This window comes from Pseudorasbora parva, chromosome 15 (genome assembly GCF_024679245.1).
Source record: "Pseudorasbora parva isolate DD20220531a chromosome 15, ASM2467924v1, whole genome shotgun sequence".
In the NCBI taxonomy this organism is placed as follows: Eukaryota; Metazoa; Chordata; class Actinopteri; order Cypriniformes; family Gobionidae; genus Pseudorasbora; species Pseudorasbora parva.
Window position 1 is genome coordinate 31,216,324 of NC_090186.1, and position 24,564 is coordinate 31,240,887.

At 41.1% G+C, this 24,564-nt stretch overlaps 1 protein-coding gene across 1 annotated transcript in view; it reads left to right on the top strand.

Moving 5' to 3' along the window:
* The window catches only part of rxrgb (retinoid X receptor, gamma b), a 42,489-nt gene extending 18,331 nt beyond the window's left edge, over positions 1-24,158 (top strand). The window contains exons 2-10 of the mRNA XM_067417693.1: positions 13,469-13,701; positions 17,210-17,354; positions 17,459-17,638; positions 19,538-19,698; positions 19,810-19,939; positions 20,475-20,607; positions 20,709-20,800; positions 23,377-23,482; positions 23,606-24,158. Coding sequence (XP_067273794.1) covers positions 13,469-13,701; positions 17,210-17,354; positions 17,459-17,638; positions 19,538-19,698; positions 19,810-19,939; positions 20,475-20,607; positions 20,709-20,800; positions 23,377-23,482; positions 23,606-23,753 — 1,328 coding nt within the window. The 3' untranslated portion in view covers positions 23,754-24,158. The remainder of the gene's footprint in view (positions 1-13,468; positions 13,702-17,209; positions 17,355-17,458; positions 17,639-19,537; positions 19,699-19,809; positions 19,940-20,474; positions 20,608-20,708; positions 20,801-23,376; positions 23,483-23,605) is intronic.
* The last annotated feature ends 406 nt before the right edge of the window (positions 24,159-24,564 follow it).

Below are 24,564 nucleotides of genomic sequence, written 5' to 3' on the forward strand. Positions count from 1 at the left end.
TTTTAGCAAGGCCTTGTTGCTGCTACTAACATCTGTTTTGTACTTTTAACATGTACTGACGTCCACTGGTGGTACTGGTGGTAAAGGGAAAAGCCAAATGATGAATCAGAGTTCATAAGTAGCTTTTCCAGAAGCTGCGGGAAATATGGAAGATGCGCAAAACATATGACACTAAATAATGCAATAAAGGTTAATTGAACAACATAAGATTTAATATAAAACACTAATGTGTAATAAGAGAGAACCATTATTCAAAAACCCATCAAATGTGAAGTGTCACAGGGAATTGTGGGAATGCCAGTTCAGAGTTTTTAACTGTAAATTATGTCGATTTGTTCTTTTTACATGCAAAAATGTTTTTGTGGTACATTTAACAGTATTTTACATTAAAATGAGACAATTTTAGATCTTTTACAGTTTCTCTCTGTATATAGTACGGAAACTTGCTGTTAACCAATTGTACTGCACTGTAAAAAAATATTTAGAAAAAAAGTTACCTGGTTGCCTTAAAATTTTGAGTTCATTGAAATTAAAATTTTGAGTTAATACAATGAACATTTTTTGAGATTCGACAACCTTTATTAAAAGATTATTAAAAGATTTTGTAAGCATATTGGGTAATAATGTGTGTGTTATTTCTGATGACGCAGTGAAACTAGAAACTAGAAACTAGAAAATAGTGCTATTTTCATGATTTATCACATTTTTTATGTGGTTCGGATACAAACATATTTTGAGTTTCTATTTATTAAACTAATTTCCTTCATTGTATCAACTCAAAATTTTTATTTCAATAAACTCAAAATTTTAAGGCAACCAGGTTACTTACTTTTTTAAGTTAAACCAACAAAAACCACCACATATTTTTTACAGTGTGGTTTTTACAGTTAAACAGCCTTTTACAGTTAAAATTATTTACTGTGTATTTGTAATAAAAATCTATATCAATAATTATTTGAAACCAATAGAAGGCTAAATGTAAATCATTATTTATATATCTAGATAAATGTGTCTTTTCTTTTGTACATTTTTTATAATGGCGCACTCTCTTTATGTGGTCCACGTCACCTTCCAGTCTGCCTTTCAGCTTTATTTGTCTTAGAAAGCAACATTGATTGTTTTTTTCTCTTTTTCCCAAGTGGAACAGTATTAGGGGTGGGCGATATGAGCAAATTCTTATTTTATTATAACTAATTTTCACAATAACAATATATATCTAAAGTAGTTATTTTATTTAATCTCATTTCTGTTATAATTACAAACAATAGAATATAACAAAAATATAAATTAAACAAATATTTTTAAAGTTCAGGTTTATTTAACATGTAGTTCAAATTTGTACAGATTACAGAATTGTAATAATCAAATGTAAAAATAAAATATTGTATTGTCTTCACTGTATTAATTAAATATAAATGTATTATTATTAAAGCTAAAAAACATTAAGTCAAGAGCAGTAAGTTATTTTCTCTCTCGTTTGATTCACATTAATGACGGGTAGGTTGCTGTCACTTTAAAATCAACGTATTGGATCCATTATATTGATACACATCCGGTTTGCACAGAGCTGTTTACTTTCACGTGAGAAATAACCGGCTGAATCCCAGTGGACACAATGGGCATTTTGTCATAATGACATACCGCCCAGCCCTAAACAGTATTAATATGCTATCAACAAAAAACTTCACTTGATGACTTTCAGAGGTCATTTTAATATATGTGATACACAAATAAAAGAATAAATATAATAGATTCGGAATAAAATATAAAATAAAGTAGTTAAAGGTGCACTATGGAGCTTTCCGTCCACTAGAGGGCGCCTATTCAAAACAAATCGTAGTTTGATGACGCAAAGTGTGAGCGCAGCATCTTGGGAGATGTGGTCTTCTCATCACAGCCGGTGGAAAATAGGACTCGGGCAGAAATCACGTTCATGCATGCGGTTATTAACGTTACTGTAGTCTAAAGCAGAGCAGGACCGATTGTTATAGACCTGAGCAAAGCTGCTGGAGCGATTGTTAAACAAATACCCGCCTCGCAAATACCGGGACTTTTATTATGAAGGGACGGGAGACATTCGCCGGGTGTCTGCACAGATCCGCTCTTCCGGTTATGATTTTGAGGTAATGCAGCTCTGTTTATCATATTAGATGCATTTAAGTGTGTTCAAAACGATGTTATGACTTTACTCTGTGCGTTCACTTGTTCACACTGCTAAGAGTAAAGCGCTCCTGCCAAATAAAAGCCGAAACCGAGGGTAACGCAGATATGACGCAATTGACAGGCGACTCCCTCAAATGCAATGCTGAAACGTCCCTGTGCTTAGTTAAAATAGCAATTTTCTCACAATTTACAAATAGTTGGAAACTTCTGGGATATTGTAGGTACTCAACTGAACAAAATATAACACCGGCCTAGTGGTTTTTGGATATTTTACTGCAAAAATACTACATAGTTCACCTTTAATGAACTTTCCCTCTCTTTTATGTCCGTGTGAATTATTAGTTGGTTAGTGAGAGGCTTAAGGAATTAGAGCCATGGAGACTCCACACATCAGCTGACCAGTAATTAAAAATCAAAAGATTTTAGCTAGCCCTCTCCAAATCCTGTTGTGATCCAGCACTTGAATCTGTGACTAATGTCAGACTGAGGGCTGGTCTTGTCATGGTCACTAAAACTATACTGCTTTCTGTTTTGAGTGTACAAAGTATCTATGAGGATACTGATTACAGTATTAATCAGTATGATTTTTTTCATGAAATATGCAACGACAGCGCATGTATGTGATTGCAATTTCATGTGGTCTCTTCTAAACTTGATAGTAGTCTACCAAAGGCTGCATATTGCTATCAGACAGCTGTACAAAGGTCATGGGCACTGCAGTGTCATTGTGAAATCCTGATGAATGTCTGGCACATGGACTGTCTCAGAAGAATAAGATCTGAATTCTCAGCTAAAGGTTGAAATTTGTTTTCAACTTTATGAAATGCAAGTCTGCAGAGATATAGAGATAAAGTATCCTGCTGTCTTCAAGATGTCAACTTCGATATCTTCCTTTTTGCTTTATATATAGTCAACATTAAATTACACAATCCATTTTATTTTATGTCCTATATTTTGGAGTTAAAGGTAAGAAATGCATATTGTGATGAGGGGAATCCTATTCATCCTTCTCAAAACCACAAAAAATGTCAGTATTAATTTGATCATCAGCATACACTTTTCAATTGTCAAATTTAAAGATGCAATACCAAAGCCATAAAAATGTGTTTCATGTGTTTGATTTGTTTGATTTAAATGTAATGAATCCAGTGGGTCATTTGAGAATAGGGTTAGCCATGTTTCCGCCCTAACAAAGTCATCTTGACCATCCGCCACAGATATTTTCCCTTCTCCATAGAGTCTTAAGACACACACTCACATGCAACCAGCTTGGAAGAAAACAAACTGGCTTCTGTAATGCTTGATTTTTTACTTTGTTAAATAATTATCAAAAAATTCAACGAGTTAACCATTTTTAGGGCTATTTTATTATCCATATATTTCAAGTACACTGAAATGTTTGGATAGAAATTCGTGGTAACACTTTTTTTTTACACTGTCATTGTTACATACACTCACCTAAAGGATTGTAGGGAACACCTGTTCAATTTCTCATTAAATCACATGGCAGTTGCTTCAATGCATTTAGGGGTGTGGTCCTGGTCAAGACAATCTCCTGAACTCCAAACTGAACGTCAGAATGGGAAAGAAAGGTGATTTAAGCAATTTTGAGCGCGGCATGTTTATTGATGCCAGACTAGTCAGGTCTGAGTATTTCACAATCTACTCAGTTACTGGGATTTTCACGCACAACCATTTCTAGGGTTTACAAACAATGGTGTGAAAAGGGAAAAACATCCAGTATGTGGCAGTCCTGTGGGCGAAAATGCCTTGTTGATACTAGAGATCAGAGGAGAATGGGCCGACGGATTCAAGCTGATAGAAGAGCAATTTTGACTGAAATAACCACTTGTTAAAACCGAGGTATCCAGCAAAGCATTTGTGAAACCACAACACGCAAATAGGAAAAAGAGGCTACAATTTGCACGGACTCACCAAAATTGGACAGTTGAAGACTGGAAAAATGTTGCCTGGTCTGATGAGTCTTGATTTCTGTTGAGACATTCAGATGGTAGAGTCAGAATTGGGTGTAAACAGAATGAGAACATGGATCCATCATGCCTTGTTACCACTGTGCAGGCTAGTGGTGGTGGTGTAATGGTGTGGGGAATGTTTTCTTGGTATACTTTAAGCCTCTTAGTGCCAATTGGGCATTGTTTAAATGCCAGCATTGTTTCTGACCATGTCCATCCCTTTATGACCACCATGTACCCATCCTCTGATGGTTACTTCCAGCAGGATAATGCACCATGTCACTGTACTAAAATGGCCCCCACAGTCACCAGATCTCAACCCAATAGAGCATCTTTGGGATGTGGTAGAACGGGAGCTTCGTGCCCTGGATGTGCATCCCACAAATCACGATCAACTGCAAGAAGCTATCCTGTCAATATGGGCCAACATTTCTAAAGAATGCTTTCAGCACCTTGTTGAATCAATGCCATGTAGAATTAAGGCAGTTGTGACGGCATTCACGTATTAGTATGGTGTTCCTAATAATCCTTTAGGTGAGTTTGTTACATGTAGTTACTGTAGTACTAACTATCAATTATGCATGCAACTATAGCCCTAAAACAAACTCTTTATCCTAACCCTATAGTAAGCACGTGTATAGTTACTTAATATGAATCAGTACTTAGTTAAATATATAATTACAGTGTAACAAAAACACCGTAAAATAAAGTCTAACCAAATTCACATCATAATTAATTTTAAATCAACTATAGTTTGCATTTTGTGAACTTGATGTAAAATGCTTTTCATTTAGCAAGTTTAAAAGGTTCATGCTTCAAAATTACATGTCCCTCTCAGCATGACACGAGCATGAAAAAATATATAGATTATATATAATGATTAAAGGAAATGTTTTGTCTTGATTTGAAATGATTGTCGCACATTATGGTGTTGTACTGTAGTTGATAGCTTGACATTCATTAGTAAAATACAAGAACTATATAAAATTATTCACCAGGGCTATCTTTCAAGTTCGCTGAAATGTTTGCATGAAAATTCATATGGATGGCATGACCACAGTATTGAGTTAATTATAGTATTCGTTCATTTTTGACTGCAGTTTGTATGCATTTTGTGCACTGTTACTGAAGAATAGTTACAAAGCTTGATGGAAAATGCTTTTTTTCAATAGTTTATGAAGTTAATGTCCATCATTCTTAGCATGAGAATAATAGATGAGATAGATGATTATTAAAAATTGTTGTGTATTAAGGTATTGTATAGCTAATAGCTTAATAGGCAAACAAGAGCTAAATCCACACCAATGCCTGATCATCCTTTCTAGGTTTATTTTAATGCATTAAGCAGTAAATGGAAATAACCTCCCAGAGATAAACAATTACAATCAGATTATCTAACCAAATAATTGATAAAGGTTTTGTGTTGCACATCTCAATAAAGCAGTTGCTTAAAGCTGTATTCATGTTAATTCAATCTTAGAGTCATTTGATTTGATCTTCATCTTAATGAATGATGAAACGGGTTAATGGATTGCAACACTATCGGTATTGGCCAAAAGGTGCAACCTTTGCCCTGTGTGTGTCCTTGTACAACGATAGATAGATTATATGTGTTAGATAGACATATATGCGTGCTCTGGTACAAACTACCATTACAGGTACTCGTATGCAGCTCTCCATCAGCTGCTGACTGAATGGTTAAAGCAGAAGTATTTAATGGACTCTCAGTAAAGTGGCCTTTTGCATTTACTCAAACAGCATTTTTTTAATACACATTACACAGCACAGTTTTTAAACCTTATTAATGGAGGAAATGTATGTTTTGCAAAGGCACTCATGCCTCCGCAGGTATACCTGATGTTTTCGTGGGCACAGCTACTCGGTTCTCTGACGTCTGTACGTGCTAAATCAAAAGTATTGGTTGCGTCCTGATATATTTATACAAACCTGTCACACCGGCCACATTCTTTTTTTATAGCGACACTGTAAAAAATGTTTTTGAAGTTGTACTAAGATTATTGGAGTATGTTTAGCAAGAAAATCAGTTCCCTTTCGAGAGAGGTTCCTCGTATTACGTATGGGAAAAACTCCTTTTCTCGAGAATATGAAGCAAAACTTTAATAAAGGTATCCATGTAAAGCGCAGTGCCGCTGAACGGCCATAGCTCAGCGCGAGGAGCGCTCTGATTGGCCGGGCCACGGCAACTGCATGAACCTATGGTGAGGCGGCTGAGAGGAACGAGCCAATGGGGGGCGTTCCAGAAGCCCGCCGAAAAAAGGTGCTTATATTTGCATACAGGAGGCTATATAAAGCCCTGATTTCGCCATAGGTGTCAGATTTTATCTCCTTCAGCGATACCTTCGCTGACCTCCGGAAGAAGCAACCGCCGTCGAAAAGGCACCAGCGGAACCTGCAGCTGAGGACGACGGACTCCCTCTCCGCCTTCTCTGCCGTTCCAGCTACGCCATCCGGCGATCGTATCCTTTTAAACTCTCTTCTCCTAAAAGAGCGCGGGGCGTTGTTTCAAATGCCTCGCATTTCCTGCGGCTCTTGCAGAGCTCCTCTCCTTGGCGGCGACCGTCACGTCATCTGCGTGGCATGCCTTGGACGGGACCACGCGCAGCTCGCACTCTCTCAGGGCGGCTGCCCCGAGTGCGATGAGATGGCGCTGCAGACCCTTCGGGCTCGCCTCGCCACCTTCGACCAGGTCCCTCCTCCTGCCGCTGGGCCGCGCCGCAAGAAACGCCGCGACCAGAGGCTGCCGGAACGGTCTGGCGACTGCACGCCGGATGACTCCCAGCGTGCCTCGCCATCGCCGGTCACCTTCACCCAGGAGGAACAGCGTCCCTCTCATGCAGCGGCCTGTTCGGTTTCCTTCGGTGGCCCGTCGCCAGAGGATGATGAGGACAGCCTCTCCACAGCCGCTTCTGGTAGCGAGTGGTCAGCTTCTGTCTTGGAGCCCCCCGCTTCGACGCAGACCGCCACGAGCGCCAAATCTAACGTCGACGCGGAACTCATCCGCGTGCTCTCCAGGGCCGTGGAAGACCTCGGGCTCGAGTGGTCCCAGCCCGATGAGCCAACGCGCAGCAGATTGGACGAGTGGTTCCTGGAAAGCCGCCGCCTCTCTTCTCCTCAGAAGCCCGCGCCTTTCTTCCCTGAGGTACACGACGAGCTTACGAAGTCGTGGAAGTCGCCCTACTCTGCTCGCGCCAGATCCGCCTTTTCCCCAGCGCTCTCCGTTGTCGACGGCGCTAAGGAAAAAGGCTATGAGTCTCTTCCACCCCTCGAGGAGGCTGTCGCCGCGCACCTCTGCCCGCCCTCCTCCTCCAGAGGATGGCAGTCCAGGGCTCAGCACCCGTCCAAGCCCTGCCGCACCACTTCTGCTCTCGCTGGCCGGGCATATGCCTCCGCTGGCCAGGCTTCCGCGGCCCTTCACACCATGGCTGTCCTTCAGGTGTTCCAGGCCAGACTTCTCCGCTCCTTGGATGAGTCTGTCCCCGACTCCGATGTTTTGAAGGACCTCCGCAGCGCGACGGACTTGGCCCTTCGCGCCACTAAAGCCACTGCACAAGCCATCGGGAAAAATATGGCTAACCTGACGGTCTTAGAGAGGCACCTTTGGCTGAATTTGACCGAGATGAAGGACGCGGACAAAGCCTCCTTTTTGGACGCCCCCATCTCCACTACCGGTCTCTTCGGCCCGTCAGTCGTGGGTTTCGCGGAGCGTTTCACTGAAGCGCAGAAGGCTTCGCAGGCTATGAGGCATTTCCTGCCTAAGCGCTCCAGCTCGTCTTCAGGCCAGGGACGCTCTCGAGGTAGACCCCCGCCTTCTCAACCCGCTAAGCCGGCAGAGCCACCTTCCCGGCCTCGCTCCTCTTCTGGACCGCGCCAACGTTCCCGCTCCGCGAACCGCAGCAGTCGGCCTGAACGCCGGGGACCTCGACCCAGGATTGTGTTGAACCCCGAGCCTCCGAAGCCGTCCTAGCCGCAGGGATAAAAAGGAGATGGTCAGGTCTCGCCTCGGCCGGACCCCCATCTCTCCCTCCCGGTCTCCCAGTTCCCTGCACCCAGGTGACTGCCGACCTCAGTTTAGCAGCCAACGAGCCCGTTGTCAAACGCACTCGCCTGCACACAAACGCCGTTATCACGGCGACCCAAATAAATCTCAAAAAGAGCTTTTTCTCTGTAGTAAATGTGCCCACACATCAGTCTGCACTCCTACACTCATTCACCCCTCCCACCCATGCTATAAATGTCCCGGCGCCCACTCCACAGTGCACGCCGCCACACATAAGCACTACCCCCTCTATGTCTCAAGCACAAAATGGCAGCGCTACCGAGTTCCCTCTAGTAGGCGACCCTTATCCGCGCCGGCTCCAGCCGCTATCGTGTCGGGCTCAGGCCTGGCAAGCCATGCCCGGGGTATCAAATTGGGTTATGAACATAGTAAAAAGGGGCTACTCGCTACAGTTCGTTCGCAGGCCCCCGCGCTTTCGCGCCGTGGTCGAGACCTCGGTGAGAAGCAGCGTCAGTCACGTGCTTCGCACCGAGATTTTGAAACTGGTAAAGAAGGGAGCGGTGGAGCCCGTTCCCCCTTCCAAAAGCGAGTCGGGCTTCTACAGCCGATACTTTCTCGTTCCGAAGAAGGACGGAGAGCTCAGGCCCATCCTAGATCTAAGGCATTTGAACAAAGCTCTAATGACTCGCTCGTTCAAAATGCTAACGGTGAAACAGATCCTCGCGCACATTCGCCCTGGGGACTGGTTTTTCACGATAGATCTGAAAGATGCGTACTTTCATGTGCAGGTAGCCCCCCACCACAGGCCATTCTTGAGATTCGCCTTCGAGGGGCAGGCTTATCAGTACACGGTCCTACCATTCGGCTTATCCCTGGCGCCCCGCACGTTTACGAAATGTATGGACGCGGCATTAGCCCCGCTCAGGCTGAAAGGGATGCGGGTGCTCAACTACCTCGACGACTGGCTAGTGATAGCCCAGTCTCGAGCAGAACTACTAACACACAGATCCTGGCTCCTCAACCATTTAGACTGTTTGGGTCTCAGGATCAATATCGCCAAGAGCTCGATGTCACCCACTCAAAAGATATCTTTTCTGGGCATTGTTCTAGACTCGAGACTCATGAACGCGCGGCTGACGTCACAGCGCGCGCTATCCGTCCAGAACATGGCGACTTCATTCAAAGCCGGAACTCGCATTCCCCTGAAACACTTTCAGAGAATGCTCGGCCTTATGGCCTCGGCATCGTCAGTGCTCAGGCTGGGACTGCTACACATGCGTCCCCTCCAGCGTTGGCTACGCGCCCGTGTCCCTCCTTATGCATGGAAATGGGGCCGTTTTCCCGTCAAAGTGAGCCACAGCGTTGTCAAAACTTTGGCTCCTTGGACGAGGACAGAGTGGTATCGGAGGGGCGTGCTTATGGGCACAGTCACGAAGTTGAAAGTGGTCTCGACAGATGCCTCCACTCGGGGGTGGGGAGCCCTGCACGAGGGCAAGCCGATCTCTGGCCTGTGGGCAGAAACAGAAAAGCGGCTGCACATAAACTGTCTAGAGATGAAAGCGGTCGCCTTATCGCTGAGAGCTTTCCTTCCACATATAAAGAACCACCACGTCTTGGTTCGTTCAGACAACATGTCGGTGGTAGCGTACATAAACCGCCAGGGTGGCCTGAGATCATATTCCCTTCACCGCATGGCGAAGCATCTCCTTTTATGGGCAGAGCACAACCTGAGCTCCCTGAGGGCGGCTCACGTGCCAGGTATTCTGAATGTGGGTCCGGATATGTTATCCAGGAGAACCATTCCCCCAGGGGAATGGTCTCTTCACCCGCAAACGGTTCTCTTAATTTGGAACACCTTCGGCAGAGCGAAAGTGGATCTCTTCGCCTCAGAAGACAACACTCACTGCCCAATATTTTTCTCCAAACGCAGGGATGCCCTGGCCCATGTCTGGCCCAGTCTCCCGCTGTATACTTTCCCCCCGATCGCGATGCTACCACAAACCATCAAGAAAATCAGGGAGACAGCATCCGCGGTGCTTTTAATAGCCCCGCTCTGGAGGAACCGAACGTGGTTCTCCGATCTGATCCAGCTGTCAGACACAGCCCCATGGCCCATTCCGCTGAGGAAAGACCTCCTCACGCAGGCGAAGGGGGGGATCTGGCATCCCAGTCCCGAACTATGGGCCCTCCACGTATGGCCCATCAACTGGTATCGGGAAACCTCTCTGACAGAGTTTTGAACACTATAGCGGAAGCTAGAGCCCCCTCGACGAGGCGGCTCTATACTCTGAAGTGGTCAGTGTTTTCTAACTGGTGTGCCGTCCGAAATATCGACGCACGCTCATGCGAAATAACAGAAGTGCTCGCTTTTCTCCAAGAGCTACTGGACGCGGGTCGTTCCCCCTCCACGCTCAAAGTTTATGTCGCCGCCATAGCAGCTAACCACGCTCAGGTCGCGGGACATTCACTAGGGAAAAGTGAGCTCATTGTACGTTTTCTTAAAGGGGCCAGGAGATTGAACCCCCCTCGCCCCCCTTCGGTCCCTATTTGGGACCTCGCGGTGGTTCTAGACGCTATGAAGGGTCCCCCCTTCGAGCCTCTCCAGACCGCGACCATAAAGCTTTTATCATTCAAAACTGCGTTTCTGCTGGCTCTGGCCTCGGTTAAACGTGTGAGTGACTTACACGCACTCTCAGTGAGTCCGTCCTGTCTCGAGTTCGGGCCCAACAACTCCAAAGTTGTTCTTAAACCGAGACATGGTTTTATACCCAAAGTGCTTTCTACCCCTTTTAGAGCACAGGTTATTACTCTGCTTCCTTTACCCGTATCTCAGGGTGAACAGGACGCGAATCTACTCTGCCCGGTCAGAGCTTTGAGACTGTATCTGGAGCGCTCCTCCCCCTTCAGGCAGTCGGACCAGCTGTTTGTCTGCTTCGGCGGCCGCACTAAAGGTTGTGCTGTCACGAAGCAAAGACTCTCACACTGGATAGTGGACGCTATCTCGCTGGCATATGAGTCTAAAAACCTGACTTGCCCGATAGGCGTTAAAGCCCACTCCACTAGAGGCATGGCCTCATCTTGGGCTTGGTCGTGTGGCATTTCTTTGGAAGATATCTGTGCGGCGGCAGGCTGGGCCTCTCCGTCCACTTTTATCAGATTCTATAAATTGGAGGTTCCAGCTCTACAAGCAGGGCTTCTCTCCATTTAGGCTCTATCTTGACCCTGGTAAACAGATTGCCTTTAGTTTTGGCCTGTACACATCAGTCCTTAAGCACTTTTCATTTATCATAAGATCCGACTATGTCCGATCAGCCGTTCAAACGAACCGACTCTTCCGGTTCTTCATCCCCCTTATAGCCGCCTCTTCGGTGTCTCGGGGGTTATTTACATGTGCTTTGGGCATACTGGGTCAGTCAGCACACACGGCGCTTTACATTGTGTTCCCATACGTAATACGAGGAACCTCTCTCGAAAGGGAACGTACTCGGTTACTTTCGTAACCTCGGTTCCCTGAGAGAGAGGAACGAGTATTACGTTCCGTGCCGTGTTTATGCTTCTCAGGTATCGCTTCAGTCGATCTAAAAACCTGACACCTATGGCGAAATCAGGGCTTTATATAGCCTCCTGTATGCAAATATAAGCACCTTTTTTCGGCGGGCTTCTGGAACGCCCCCCATTGGCTCGTTCCTCTCAGCCGCCTCACCATAGGTTCATGCAGTTGCCGTGGCCCGGCCAATCAGAGCGCTCCTCGCGCTGAGCTATGGCCGTTCAGCGGCACTGCGCTTTACATGGATACCTTTATTAAAGTTTTGCTTCATATTCTCGAGAAAAGGAGTTTTTCCCATACGTAATACTCGTTCCCCTCTCTCAGGGAACCGAGGTTACGAAAGTAACCGAGTACGTTTTTCTAACTTCAAAATTGCACATTTAATTCAATGGGCCCTATCATACACCCGGTGCAATTCAACACCAGGCGCGACGAAAGTGCTTTTCCGAATTTCAGCCTTCAGTTATAATTTTCACATCCAGCACCACATTATTGTTTAAATAGCAAATGCACTCGCGTCCATCTGATTGGCCATGGGCGGCTGGTCCGAAAACGAGGTGTGTTTAGGTGCATTGTTGGCGCATTGCTATTTTGAGGCAACTGAAAACGACAGTATTTTTTGTCTTATTTAAAGGATGCGTTAGTAATATGCGTCTATTGGCGGGTGCACAACATGCGTGCACTCTGCTTGTTACACACACAGCAGCAGCACACAAACATTTTTAAATGTTAAAAATAAAAGAATTCCTCCCTGGATAAGCGTTCAGTCTTTCCGCTCGCAAATTGCGGCATACCCGTATCGTAAATAGCGAATCTGCCATGGTGCAAGTGCAACTGTCTTTAAAGGTCCCATTCTTTGCGTGTTTTCGAATCTTTGATTATGTTAACAGTGTGCAATATAACATGAGTTCATGTTTCGCGTGTAAAAAAACGTCAGTATTTTTCACACAATTGACTTATCTGTACAGCACTGTTTCCTCTGTCCTAAAAACGACCTGATGATTTCCTTGTTCTATGAAGTCCCTCCTTCAGAAATACATAACGAGTTCTGATTGGGCCAGCGCTTCCCGTGTTGTGATTGGACAGCAGCTTAGCGCACTTTGTTCCGGAAAGGTCCCGCCTCTTACCATAACGGGGAGATGCAAGCGCTGAATGCTCACTCTTCTCCATGTGGGAGAGCAACGAGACCACGCCCCCTATTTTGCGTGTTCTTGTGGGCAGAGGGTTAGTCAACAAACGGTTCTAGTGACGTCATAACATCCCTGCACTTCCTGCTGTAGTCCAAACCGGCCGTTCACTGTAGGCTTTGAAAGGGAACTTCTGTTAAATAAAATATCTCGCTTGGCATTGAACTTTATCATTTTACAGGTATTATTTATGCTCTAACAGCAACATTACACACTAATTAAAGTTTGAAAGATGGAATCGCGAAGAACGGGATTTTTAAAAGGGAATGGGAGATGAGACTCTGATTGGTTGATTGCACATTACGCCCACACCCATGACTCATTAATTAGACTAGGTGCAACCCTTTTGGACATACGCCTGGTGTGCAAACCGTTTTTTCTGTTGTTAAACTAGCAAAAGCAGATTCGGACACATGTGCTCAGATCATTAAAATAGGCAATGTGTCGCTTGCTGTTTCATTGTAATTTTTTGTGAAATGCACTAGTAATTTCTGAGGTGAATGTCATTTAGCAATCATTTTGGCATTACATTTTAATTCCTCTTGTCTAATATTAATCTCACCTATTCATTTCTTCATAGACACTAGTGCTCTTAATTCGCCCCCCTCTCATCCGGCACCCATGAGCTCCATAATGGGTCATCCGTCCGTCATCAGTTCCTCCCGCCCACTGCAGTCTCCCATGAGCACCCTGGGCTCGTCCATGAATGGCCTGGCCTCTCCCTACTCAGTCATCGCCCCATCTCTGGGCTCACCGTCCGTTTCCTTGCCCTCTACACCCAGTATGGGCTTTAACTCTCTCAACAGCCCCCAGGTAAGAACATTCCCATAATTCTGTGCTCTCTCAGGCTGACATTAACTGAAAGCAATACAATCAGTCAAGCATGCAAACTTGGAAATTAGCTTTTCTTTCAAAATTGGGTACATGCAGTGGTGGTCAAAATTGTTGGTACCCCTGGTAAATATGATCAAACATGGCTGTAAAAAAATCAGCATTGTTTATCCTTTTAAAAAAATGTTTTCCCAAAAATACACAAAAATCCAACCTTTCATTGAAGTAAAAGAATTGAAAATGGGTAAATCACATTATGAAATCAATGCTATTCTCCAAACCACATTGGCCACAATTGTTGGCGCCCTTTTATTAAATACTTTTTGCAACCTCCTTTTCCCTGATGAGTTTAGAGAACACCTTACAAGAGACCAGAGACCATTCCTTCATACAGTGTAATCAGACAGCCTAAAATACAAATTTAAATCCAACTTGAGAAAAAAATGATCTGCTTTTTATTGCCAAAATTAGATCATGTGGCTTAAACTTAGCATGTTACTGCATTGTATACTTCACAATATTTAGAATGTAGTAAGCTAGTATTTTCTGAATATTGAAGCTATGCACTGAGGGGATGTGCATCATGTTTTACCATGACTGTCACTTATACGGATGCCCTGTTATTACAGAGAGGTCAGCTTATGCTTGTGTATGAGTGTCTCATTTCTCCCTGGAGGCCTGAGAAAGCCATTCACTCAGACAAACGTTACAGGCTTTTAGTCCAATGAAAGGACATAAATAACAGTGAACTTAAATGGGTATACAGGGCAAGTGTATGTGTACCGGCAACCATACAGGTTCTAAATGTGTTTGAAATTAGATTGTAATTAAAAGAAAATGTGTTAAAATGCTTGTAAGGCTGCTAGCACACGCCGTTAATAGTGCCTGGTGCTTCTTCTTCTGAAACCATGTTACATGGGTGTTTCTTGGCCACTTTTTTTCATCTCATCAAAATAAAGGCAACAAGCCCAGAATTAAAACACACACACACATATCTATCTAATATATGTTTCCAACACTTATAATAAATCAGAATATTAGAATGAATTCTCGAGGATCATGTGATAGACTGGATGTCACATGTGACACTGAAGACTGGAGTAATGATACTGAAAATTCAGCTTTGCATTACAAAAATAAATGATAATTTAACGTATAATAAACTGAAAACCAAATATTTATTTTAAAATTGTAATAATATCACAATATATATGTATTTTTGATCAAATAAATGCAGGCTTGATGAGCAGAAGCAACTTCTGCTCATCTGCTTATATATATATATATTAGACTTTTAAAAACATTTTAGAATCAAAGAGCGAAATTTCACACATTGTGGGAAAATGGTCAATTATGTTTTTTTTACCCATATTACAACAACAGAAAGTAAATAAAAACCAAGGTAAGTATCACAGACATGGTTGTGTTATTTCCAATCAAGCTGTAATTTTGTCAAGTTCCCACAAATGTGAAAAAATGTGATTAGGTTAATTGCAACAAAGAAGTTCAATGTTATAAATGTAATTTCTGTCACTGTAATTTTTATTAAATAATGTTATCAAACCAGTTATTTTAAGTATTATTATTAATTATGTACTTATTGTATTCCTCATTCCTAAGTTAATTTGGATAAACATGTTTGTGAAGTGAATATTTGTAAATAAATACTGTTATAGTAGGGTACAATGGGGCTAAAGGCTCCTTTGATTTGATTTTCCTCTAAACCCTTAGATGGCACAAACTTGCCTCAGTCAGTACTTTCCAAAAAATCTTCTTTTCAAAATGCATGTTGAAATTTGTCTGATCTTTGACGCAATCTCAAGCAGCAGCGCAAAGTTGATTCTGCGCTCATTTGATCTAATTTTTGATGCTTCAAAAAATGTGTTAGATTTAAGTAGCAAATAAGAATCGCTAAAATTATTAGTCTTGTTAATTTTTGTCAGTTTAGTTTGGGGTAATTAAAGATACAGTTTTGCAATAACAGAAGAATATGTAAAAGTATGGTATTTGGTGTAAAAAGCATCCCTGCTGTTGGTGCAAAAGGTACCATATTTAATATGATAAACAGCTGGCTGACTTTTTTTATTTGTTGATGACATGACATGGTTAGAGTCTGGTAAGTATCATATATTAAGTTGGGTGTCCACCTTAGAGATACCTACCATATTTATAATGAAACCATCATATTTAAAAATGTGATATTAATCATATCATATAAAAATAATTTATTGTTACTACTGTAAATATTAAATTATTACGAGATCTCCTTCTTACTTTTTTGGATGTTCACTTTTTTAAATGATTTGGTTTCTATGTTTTTTAGATATATTTCTATATTAACATATTTTAATAACAACATATTTATTGATCAAAAATGAATTCTTTTATTCATCAAAATAAACAGAAAATAGTTAAACTTTGCTAAAGTTATTGTTTTGAACAAGTATTAACTTAGACATTACTAAATTATATTATTTTAGTGAAAGTATTTGTAACAATACTGTGTGCCTTTTCCCTATGCTGGTGAACCCTTAACCCCATGTGTGGGGTAAAACATACATTTTAAGATTTTAAAATAAAATACACTTTTATGATTTATTTTCACACAAAATCTGTTGCTCCATAAATGTTCAAAACAATCATATTTTTCAACATATATTATACATTATAGCAAATTTTTCTTAAGGTCTGCCCGATTGTACCCTATTTTTTTCCTATTTTTATTTATATTTCAATGTTTACATTTTTACTAATTTATATTTTGATGCATTTCATTGTTTTGTTTTTTTGTCATTTGTATAATTTTTATTTAGATTTTTTTACTTTAACTTGTTTATTTCAGTTATTTGCCAAGGCAACATTTCACATTTTCTAGTGGAGTTTACTTATATTTTTCCAGTTTTGTTCCAATTACCAGTTTCAAATAATTTTAGTGTACAGTAACATCACTGTATTGTGAACAATGACTGATATTACATTGTATTGAAAAGTCAAGTGTGTGTGTCATGTGACATAAAAAGAGTCGGACATGTTAGTGGACAAGTTAAACAACTGAAAGTGAAAGAGAGATCTTTTTTTTACACAAAAGAAACAGCCATATACAAACACATAAATCAACACATATTCTTGTAAAATGACAACAAGGCTCAGCTGAGGCTCTTCCTGATTGGACATGCTTTCTGCAAGCATGGCCGTATCCTGCCACCTGCAGGCTGAATGCAGTAGTGCAGTGATGGAAAAATAGTCAATTCTCCAGAGAGAGAGAGAGAGAAATATCCCTCCTCCCCTTGAAATGTTATGTAATCACTTTCACAGCTACTTGTGTAATGGCCTTGTAAGAGTGAAGTCGGTTTTTGTGACTTTGTGTGTTCTTGTGTGTGTGTGTGCGTGCGTGCGTGCGTGTGTGTGTGTGTGCGCGCGCACTGTACTCCTGATTGCACCATATGATAAGCTGTTTCCGTCTCTCCTCACCTCTCTTCCTGCCTCACAGATGAACTCTTTGCATGTGAACAGCTCAGAAGACATCAAGCCTCCACCAGGATTGGCTCCGCTGGGCAACATGAGCAGCTATCAGTGCAGTAGCCCTGGATCCCTCTCCAAACACATCTGTGCCATTTGTGGGGACCGATCTTCAGGTACAACTCACAGAGATGTTGCATTTGGTTTTAGTTTTGGAAGTTAATGCAAAATACATCTCCATCTCTTCTGGTTTTCATGACAAATGTGGTTGTGTTTGCAGGGAAGCACTATGGTGTTTACAGTTGTGAAGGTTGCAAAGGCTTCTTTAAGAGGACCATCCGAAAAGACCTGACCTACACTTGTCGAGACAGCAAAGAGTGCCTGATCGACAAACGCCAGCGCAATCGCTGCCAATACTGCCGCTACCAGAAGTGCCTAGCCATGGGCATGAAGCGGGAAGGTTTGTATTTGCTGATGTGTGTTATGTTTTGTATCCATAATTGTAGGATGTTTGAGATACGTAAAAGGACAACTCCGGGGAATTTTTACATTTATCTTGATCGTTATGCCTTTGTGAGAATAGTCTATAGAAAAACAAAACAAACCGAAATTGGTGCTTTCAACACGGAGCTATTACAGTTAATGCCCAGAGCCCCCACTCAGCTAAAACGGCAGCTATGGGGGCATAAACATAAAGGTTGTCTTTGTGCCTCTTAGCAGACATAAAATGCAATTAAAATGTCTGTCCTACGTGAACAGGGCCTTTACATGGCAATGAGATGCATTTAGCCACTTTAGCCATTGTTTAAATTCACCTAAATAGTGTTTTAGAAGGCTATCTGTAGTCTCGCGCTGAAGTCCCGTGGGAAGCCCCGTGTAGCTGGAAAAGAAGGCAAATAGTCCGGTTGGGAAGAACGTGGTGTGTATTAAGCATAATTATTTTATTACTGCACATCTTTCCTCAAGCTGTGTGTGCCCAAATGGAAGGATAAATAAAGTTTGCCTTACCTCCACAGTGGTTGCCGTCTTCAACCACGGAATGGCATTTTTCTTCAACCGGCCCCGCTGTGTTGTGTCTGTGTAAGTTAGTTATCCTTTTCAAAGCGTTCGCTGGAAATTTTCGCATTCTATTGCCACAATTCGGAAAAGCACAAACGCGAACCATTTCTTCTTCACTCGTGAGCCCGATCGGATCACTCTAGTTTCTGTCTAACCGGTTCTTTTTAGTGAAGCGGGGGACCCAGTTCACCAAACCGAACTGAATCATTCTAAACGGTTCACGTCTCAAATCAGCGCTGATCCCACAAGTTACTTTAGTCGCGCACTTTCTGACATGAGTGACAGTCCCTCCGAATAGAAATAAACTAATATCTTGAATTATATGTTGTAACTCCAACCGTTCACTGAACTGAGACATGTTTTGCAGAGAGATCTGATGATCTCACGAGCAGCTGATACTAAGCATGCGCGTGTAACTGAACGAGCAACGGTTCTCGGATCAGCAGTTTCTCTCGGACACGTTCGATACTGAGAACCGACGAGCCGGTGAGCAGAGCAATGAGATTACGCTTCAAACATACGACACTCTTCCCAACTGGACTATTTGCCTTTTTCCCCACGGGACTTCAGCGCGAGACTACAGCTAGCCATCTAAAACACTATTGAGGTGAATTTAAACAATGGCTAAAGTGGCTAAACACATCTCGTTGTCATGTAAAGGCCCTGTTCATGTTGGGCAAACTATTTTAATTGCATTTGTGTCTGTTAAGAGGCACAAAGACACCCTTTACGTTTATGCCCCCATAGCTGCCGTTTTAGCTGAGTGGGGGCTCTGGGCATTAACTGTAATAGCTCCGTGTTGTAAGGACCAATCCGGATCGTTTTTTGTTTCTATAGACTGTACACACCAAGGTATAACGATCAAGATAAACTTCAAAATTCACCGAAGTTGTCCTTTTAAGACACTAAGGATAGGCCTTTTGGAAACTGAATAGCTGCCTTTGGGCCAAGTCATTCTTGCAAGACATTTTGTTGGCACTTGATTTTACAGTCAGGTTCCACTTTTATATTAATATGTGTACTTTTTATATTAATTACAATAACAAATACTAACCCTGAACCTACCACTAAACAATATTTGTATCATAATTAATCATAATTCCCATTATTCAACGCTCATTTACAGTGTCATCAAGTACATCTCTGTTTTGAATAAGTGATCTCTTGTAGCAAAACTTCACAGTTAAATAAAGTTTATAGGTGCACTATAAATGTATAGTCCTAAAGAATTTTCAAATGTATGATAATCATTAATTACACTGATTTTTAATGTACTTATTTACTCTGCTTGACCCCGCAGCGGTTCAGGAAGAGAGGCAGCGTGGGAAGGAGAAAAGCGATAATGAGATGGAATCAACGAGCAGCTTTAACGAAGACATGCCTGTGGATAAGATTCTGGATGCAGAGCTTGCAGTCGAACCCAAGACTGAGACATACACAGAGAGCAGCCCAGGCAACTCTGTAAGTCACAGACATTCGGTCAAATACATTTTACACAGTACATATCTGCTGACTTTACAAAAAAAACAAACTAGTTTACTCTTTCTCTTTACGTCTTCTGGTCTCCCTCAGACAAATGACCCAGTCACTAATATCTGCCATGCAGCTGACAAGCAGCTGTTCACTCTGGTGGAGTGGGCCAAGAGAATACCTAATTTCTCCGATCTGCCTCTGGACGATCAGGTCATTCTGCTTCGGGCAGGTATGTGAAACTCACAAATATACCATCATACATGACGAAGATACATGCTTACAAACAAGCGCTCATCTGAAACACTAAAAACCACCAGCAGTGTATTTTTTTGTATTATTTATATAGTATTATAATATTTTTTAATATTTTGAATTGCCGTTTATTTTTATATTTTCAGGTTTCATTTTATTTTTAGCATTTTTTTTTTGGTGCTTTTATCATTTTTATTCCTTTTTTTGTATATGTCTCTATAGCTTTAATACATTTTAGTTTTAGTCTCAGTCATTTTAGTACTTTACTTCAGCTAAAGTAACAGTTATTCCTCTAATATTTACATTTTATTTTATTTCAATTGTCCGTAGTCACTCCAGGTCAAAGGGTCAGGCAGAACTGTATAGGTTGTGTAAGTGGGAATGCTGACCTCTGCTGGACAAACATCACGTGCACTCATAAAATAGTAATTGCTAATGAAGAGTGAGTTCATGAAAACAGAGGGAGATATAGAAATGATTTTTCTGCTATTCATGATGTTTGCCTCCTTCAGGATGGAACGAGCTCCTCATTGCTTCATTCTCTCATCGCTCAATCACGGTTAAAGATGGCATCTTGCTGGGGACAGGCCTCCACGTCCACAGGAGCAGTGCTCACAGTGCTGGTGTGGGATCCATCTTCAACAGGTGAGGATCTTGTTTGTTTTTAGAGAATAATCAGAAAATCTGTAGCATTTATTTTATTACACCTATTGTGCATTGAAATTAAAGCCCTGTTTGTGTGACAGGGTACTGACCGAGCTGGTGTCTAAAATGAAGGATATGCAGATGGATAAGACAGAACTAGGCTGTCTTAGAGCCATTGTCCTCTTCAACCCTGGTGTGTTTCTCATTGCCATTTATATACACTTAGCATACACTTTTTTAATTTATAGTTATATATAGTTATATATAATTCCATATAATAAATATAGAGTTATATATAATTCCATATAATATAATATTTTTAGGGAAAATATTCCTTTTACTGTATTATATTATATAATATTAAATGTAATGTCAAGTTAAAGGAATAGTTTATTTAATAATATAATATAAAATACTCAAGTTAAAGGGACATTTCACAAATTATTATATTATATAATATTATATTAAAGGTGCGCTATGTAGTGTTTTTGCTGTAAAATATCCAAAAACCACTGGGCCAGTATTATATATTTTGTTCAGTTGAGCTCTTACAATACCCCAAATGTTTCCAACTATTTGTAAATTGTGAGAAAATTGCTATTTTAACCAAGGAACCGGGACATCTGAGGGAGTCGTCTGTCAATTGTGTCATATCTGCGTTACCCTCGGTTTCCGGTTTTATTTGGCAGAAACGCTTTACCCTTAGCAGTGTGCAAAAAGTTTCACAGTAGCCGCTGAGCAAACGCACAGTAACGTCATAACATAATTTTAAACACACTTAAATTGGTCTAATATGATAAACAGAGCAGCGTTACCTCATACACATGACCGGAAAAGCAGAAATGGCGCCGGCGACTGTGTCCCGTCATAATAAAAGTCCCCCTGCTCGCAAAGCGTGTTTGCGTCGCGGTTGCTCCCGTGGCCTTGCTAGGCTCCACAACACTCTGTCCTGCTCTGCTTCATACTACAGTAACGTTAATAACCACATCCATGAACTTGATTTCTGCCCGAGTCCTATTTTCCACTGGCTGTGAGGTGAAAAGCACATGTCCCAAGATTCTGAGCTCAAACTTGCCGTCATCATACTACGCCTTGGTTTTGAATAGCGCCCTCTAGCGGAAGGAAAAATTACATAGTGCAGCTTAATTATATTTTTATAAAATAGGTGTGCTCCGATCAGGATTTTTGGAATCGATCACAGGAAGCAGTATCTGCCGATATGGATCTATTTGAAGAGTTATAGGGATGCTCCAGTCAATTTAATTTACAAAAAAGACAAGTAAACAGTCAGTAAAAATATAAAAAACAAATAAACAGCACTTTACATTTTTTAGGTAGGAGTAGTCTTGTGGTAAGAAATACTAAAGAAATTTAATAAGGAATCGAATGTAAAATAATATTGGATGGTCTTCCCTGAAAAAATTAAATATAAAAATTAAAAGTTAGTCATTCGAGAACAGTGAGTGTCATTAATGTTAATCAAAAGACAAAAGACAAAGATAAAATCAGAGACAGCAGCAGGATTTTTCGACTGCTGTCACTTTAAGAGCTTAACTTTCTCAACTATATACATGAACTTAGGACAAGAAGGTAATTTTATACATACATTTGTGTGTATTTGACCATATAAAGGTGCAGTGTGTAATATTTACGAGGATCTATTGATAGAAATGCAATATAATATACATAACTATGTTTTCAGTGGTGTATAAAGACCTTACATAATAAACAGTAATATTTTTATTACCTTGGAAGGAGCCATTTCTATTTCAATACACCGTGGGTCCCATTTTTTGTAGTCACAAATAGCCCTAAACGGACAAACTGCTCTACAGAACGCTGATCTCTGCTGTCTCAGACGTTGACAGCTTTGTCCTGTGTCAGCCACTGTAGCTTCTCTATGTGCTTCGAAGGGGAGGAGTAAGCGGTTGCAATTCACAACCTCACTGCTAGATACAGCTAAAGTGCACCTTTAAGCACAATTTGGTACTCGCAAGCTGTTTGTGAGGCGGCCTTGTGTGTGTGCGATTTTCACCCAAAAATATATTATATTATACTCAGGTTAACTAGCCTAACGCTGTCATACTCAATTCTAGTCAGAATATGAGTCTGAGGCTGCTTCATTGAGCTGTGATTATGGGGCGTGTTTCAACCGAACCAGGAAACACTGAGGTTGGATAGACCTACAACCAATCAGAGCAACGGAGTGAAGCATAACGTTAGTTGTCAAATATCAACAGAACTCAACTGCACTGTGTTGCCAAGTCTGCAGTTTTCCTGCAGGTTGTTTACAATGTCCGCGGGTTGAAGCGACATCAATTATGTGATATATAGACCCAGGAATGCAAATGTGTGAAGAGAAATAGTGAAGGTGAATGCATATACGAACAAAGTTCTCTGTTTAGGTTTAGAACAAATTCAACCCAAGCGCCTTTGATGACGTGGATGATTACTTATCATCTGTCCAGCATCGTCTAAAGCCCGCCCTGACAATTTCATTGGTCCGAGCAGTTTCTGTTCGGGCATAATTATTCCTCTATGGATCAAGTCCAGACAGAACTGCCCGAGCTCAAATGTTGTGGGCGGGGCTGAGTTCAGCTGGAATCCAAGCTACAAGTAAATGGGATAGTTAACCCAAATCTAATAATAGAATACCATACAATATAATATTTATAATACATTTTATAATTTCTAATAAATATTATAATTTATAATTTGTGTTGATAGACTGAGTTTATACTTAATCATGCAAATTGCCTCTTCTCATAGACGCCAAAGGCTTGTCCAACCCAGTGGAGGTAGAAGCACTGAGGGAGAAAGTTTACGCCTCACTGGAAACCTACACTAAACACAAATATCCTGACCAGCCTGGCAGGTATACCCATGCACATATTTGCTCTGTAAATACTGATCATATCTATTGCTCATACTTTATGTAATTTACTTTATATACTATATATAATATGATGTGCTATATTCTTTTCTCCTTGCTTAACAGGTTTGCTAAACTTTTGTTGCGTCTCCCTGCCCTCCGATCCATCGGGCTCAAGTGTTTGGAGCACCTATTTTTCTTTAAGCTGATTGGAGACACACCCATAGACACTTTCCTAATGGAGATGCTCGAAGCACCTCATCAGATCACGTGACATGAGTTCCAATGGACTGTTTTTTGTACATATTCATATGTAACTAATATAATAACGAACTTGATTGGAGATATTTGCAGTACGCTGCATATTTTATACCAAGCACAAATTATTATTATTTTATTTTATTTTATTTTTTTGAAAAATATTTGAAAAAAGGAGTAATTTTATTGGTATTGTACTGTTTTGAAATGAAATGTTTCTGTAAATAGTTATTATCAGGTATACATTGGCGAGACAATGCAATAAAGAAATTATATTTTATTCAAGGAATATGTTTATCAGACCCATACAATAATTTCTAAAAGGAAGTTTAGATTTCTGTCCAAATAAATATTTAAATATTTAAATGCTGTCCTTTTTGTTTGTTTGTTTGTTATTTTTAAATAAAAAAGAATGGAGCAAGTTGTCGTTTTCTAGCAATCTTATTTTACTGAAGCATCTAACATTTTTTTTTCTGCAGAACTAAAAGCCGTTAAAGATAAAGCCACTGTGCAATGAGCCCCGCGCGCTAGATGGCGCCATTTAACAACACAAACCAAACCACAAACTTTATAATGTAAACAGTGAGTGACTGTATAATGTGGGTGACTGTGGTGGCATTTTCATTTTAAGCGTGCCAATGCAGTGATTGCTATAAAGGTAAAGCTGTCATATGGCAAAGTAGCATAGCCTATAAGATATCCTATTAAAACTTTTTTGACTTATAAAAAAACATTTCATAAGCATATAATATTTTATTTCACTAAGCATATAATATTTTTCTTAAATTAATTTAAAAATATATATGTATAAATGTTAGAAAAAAGCT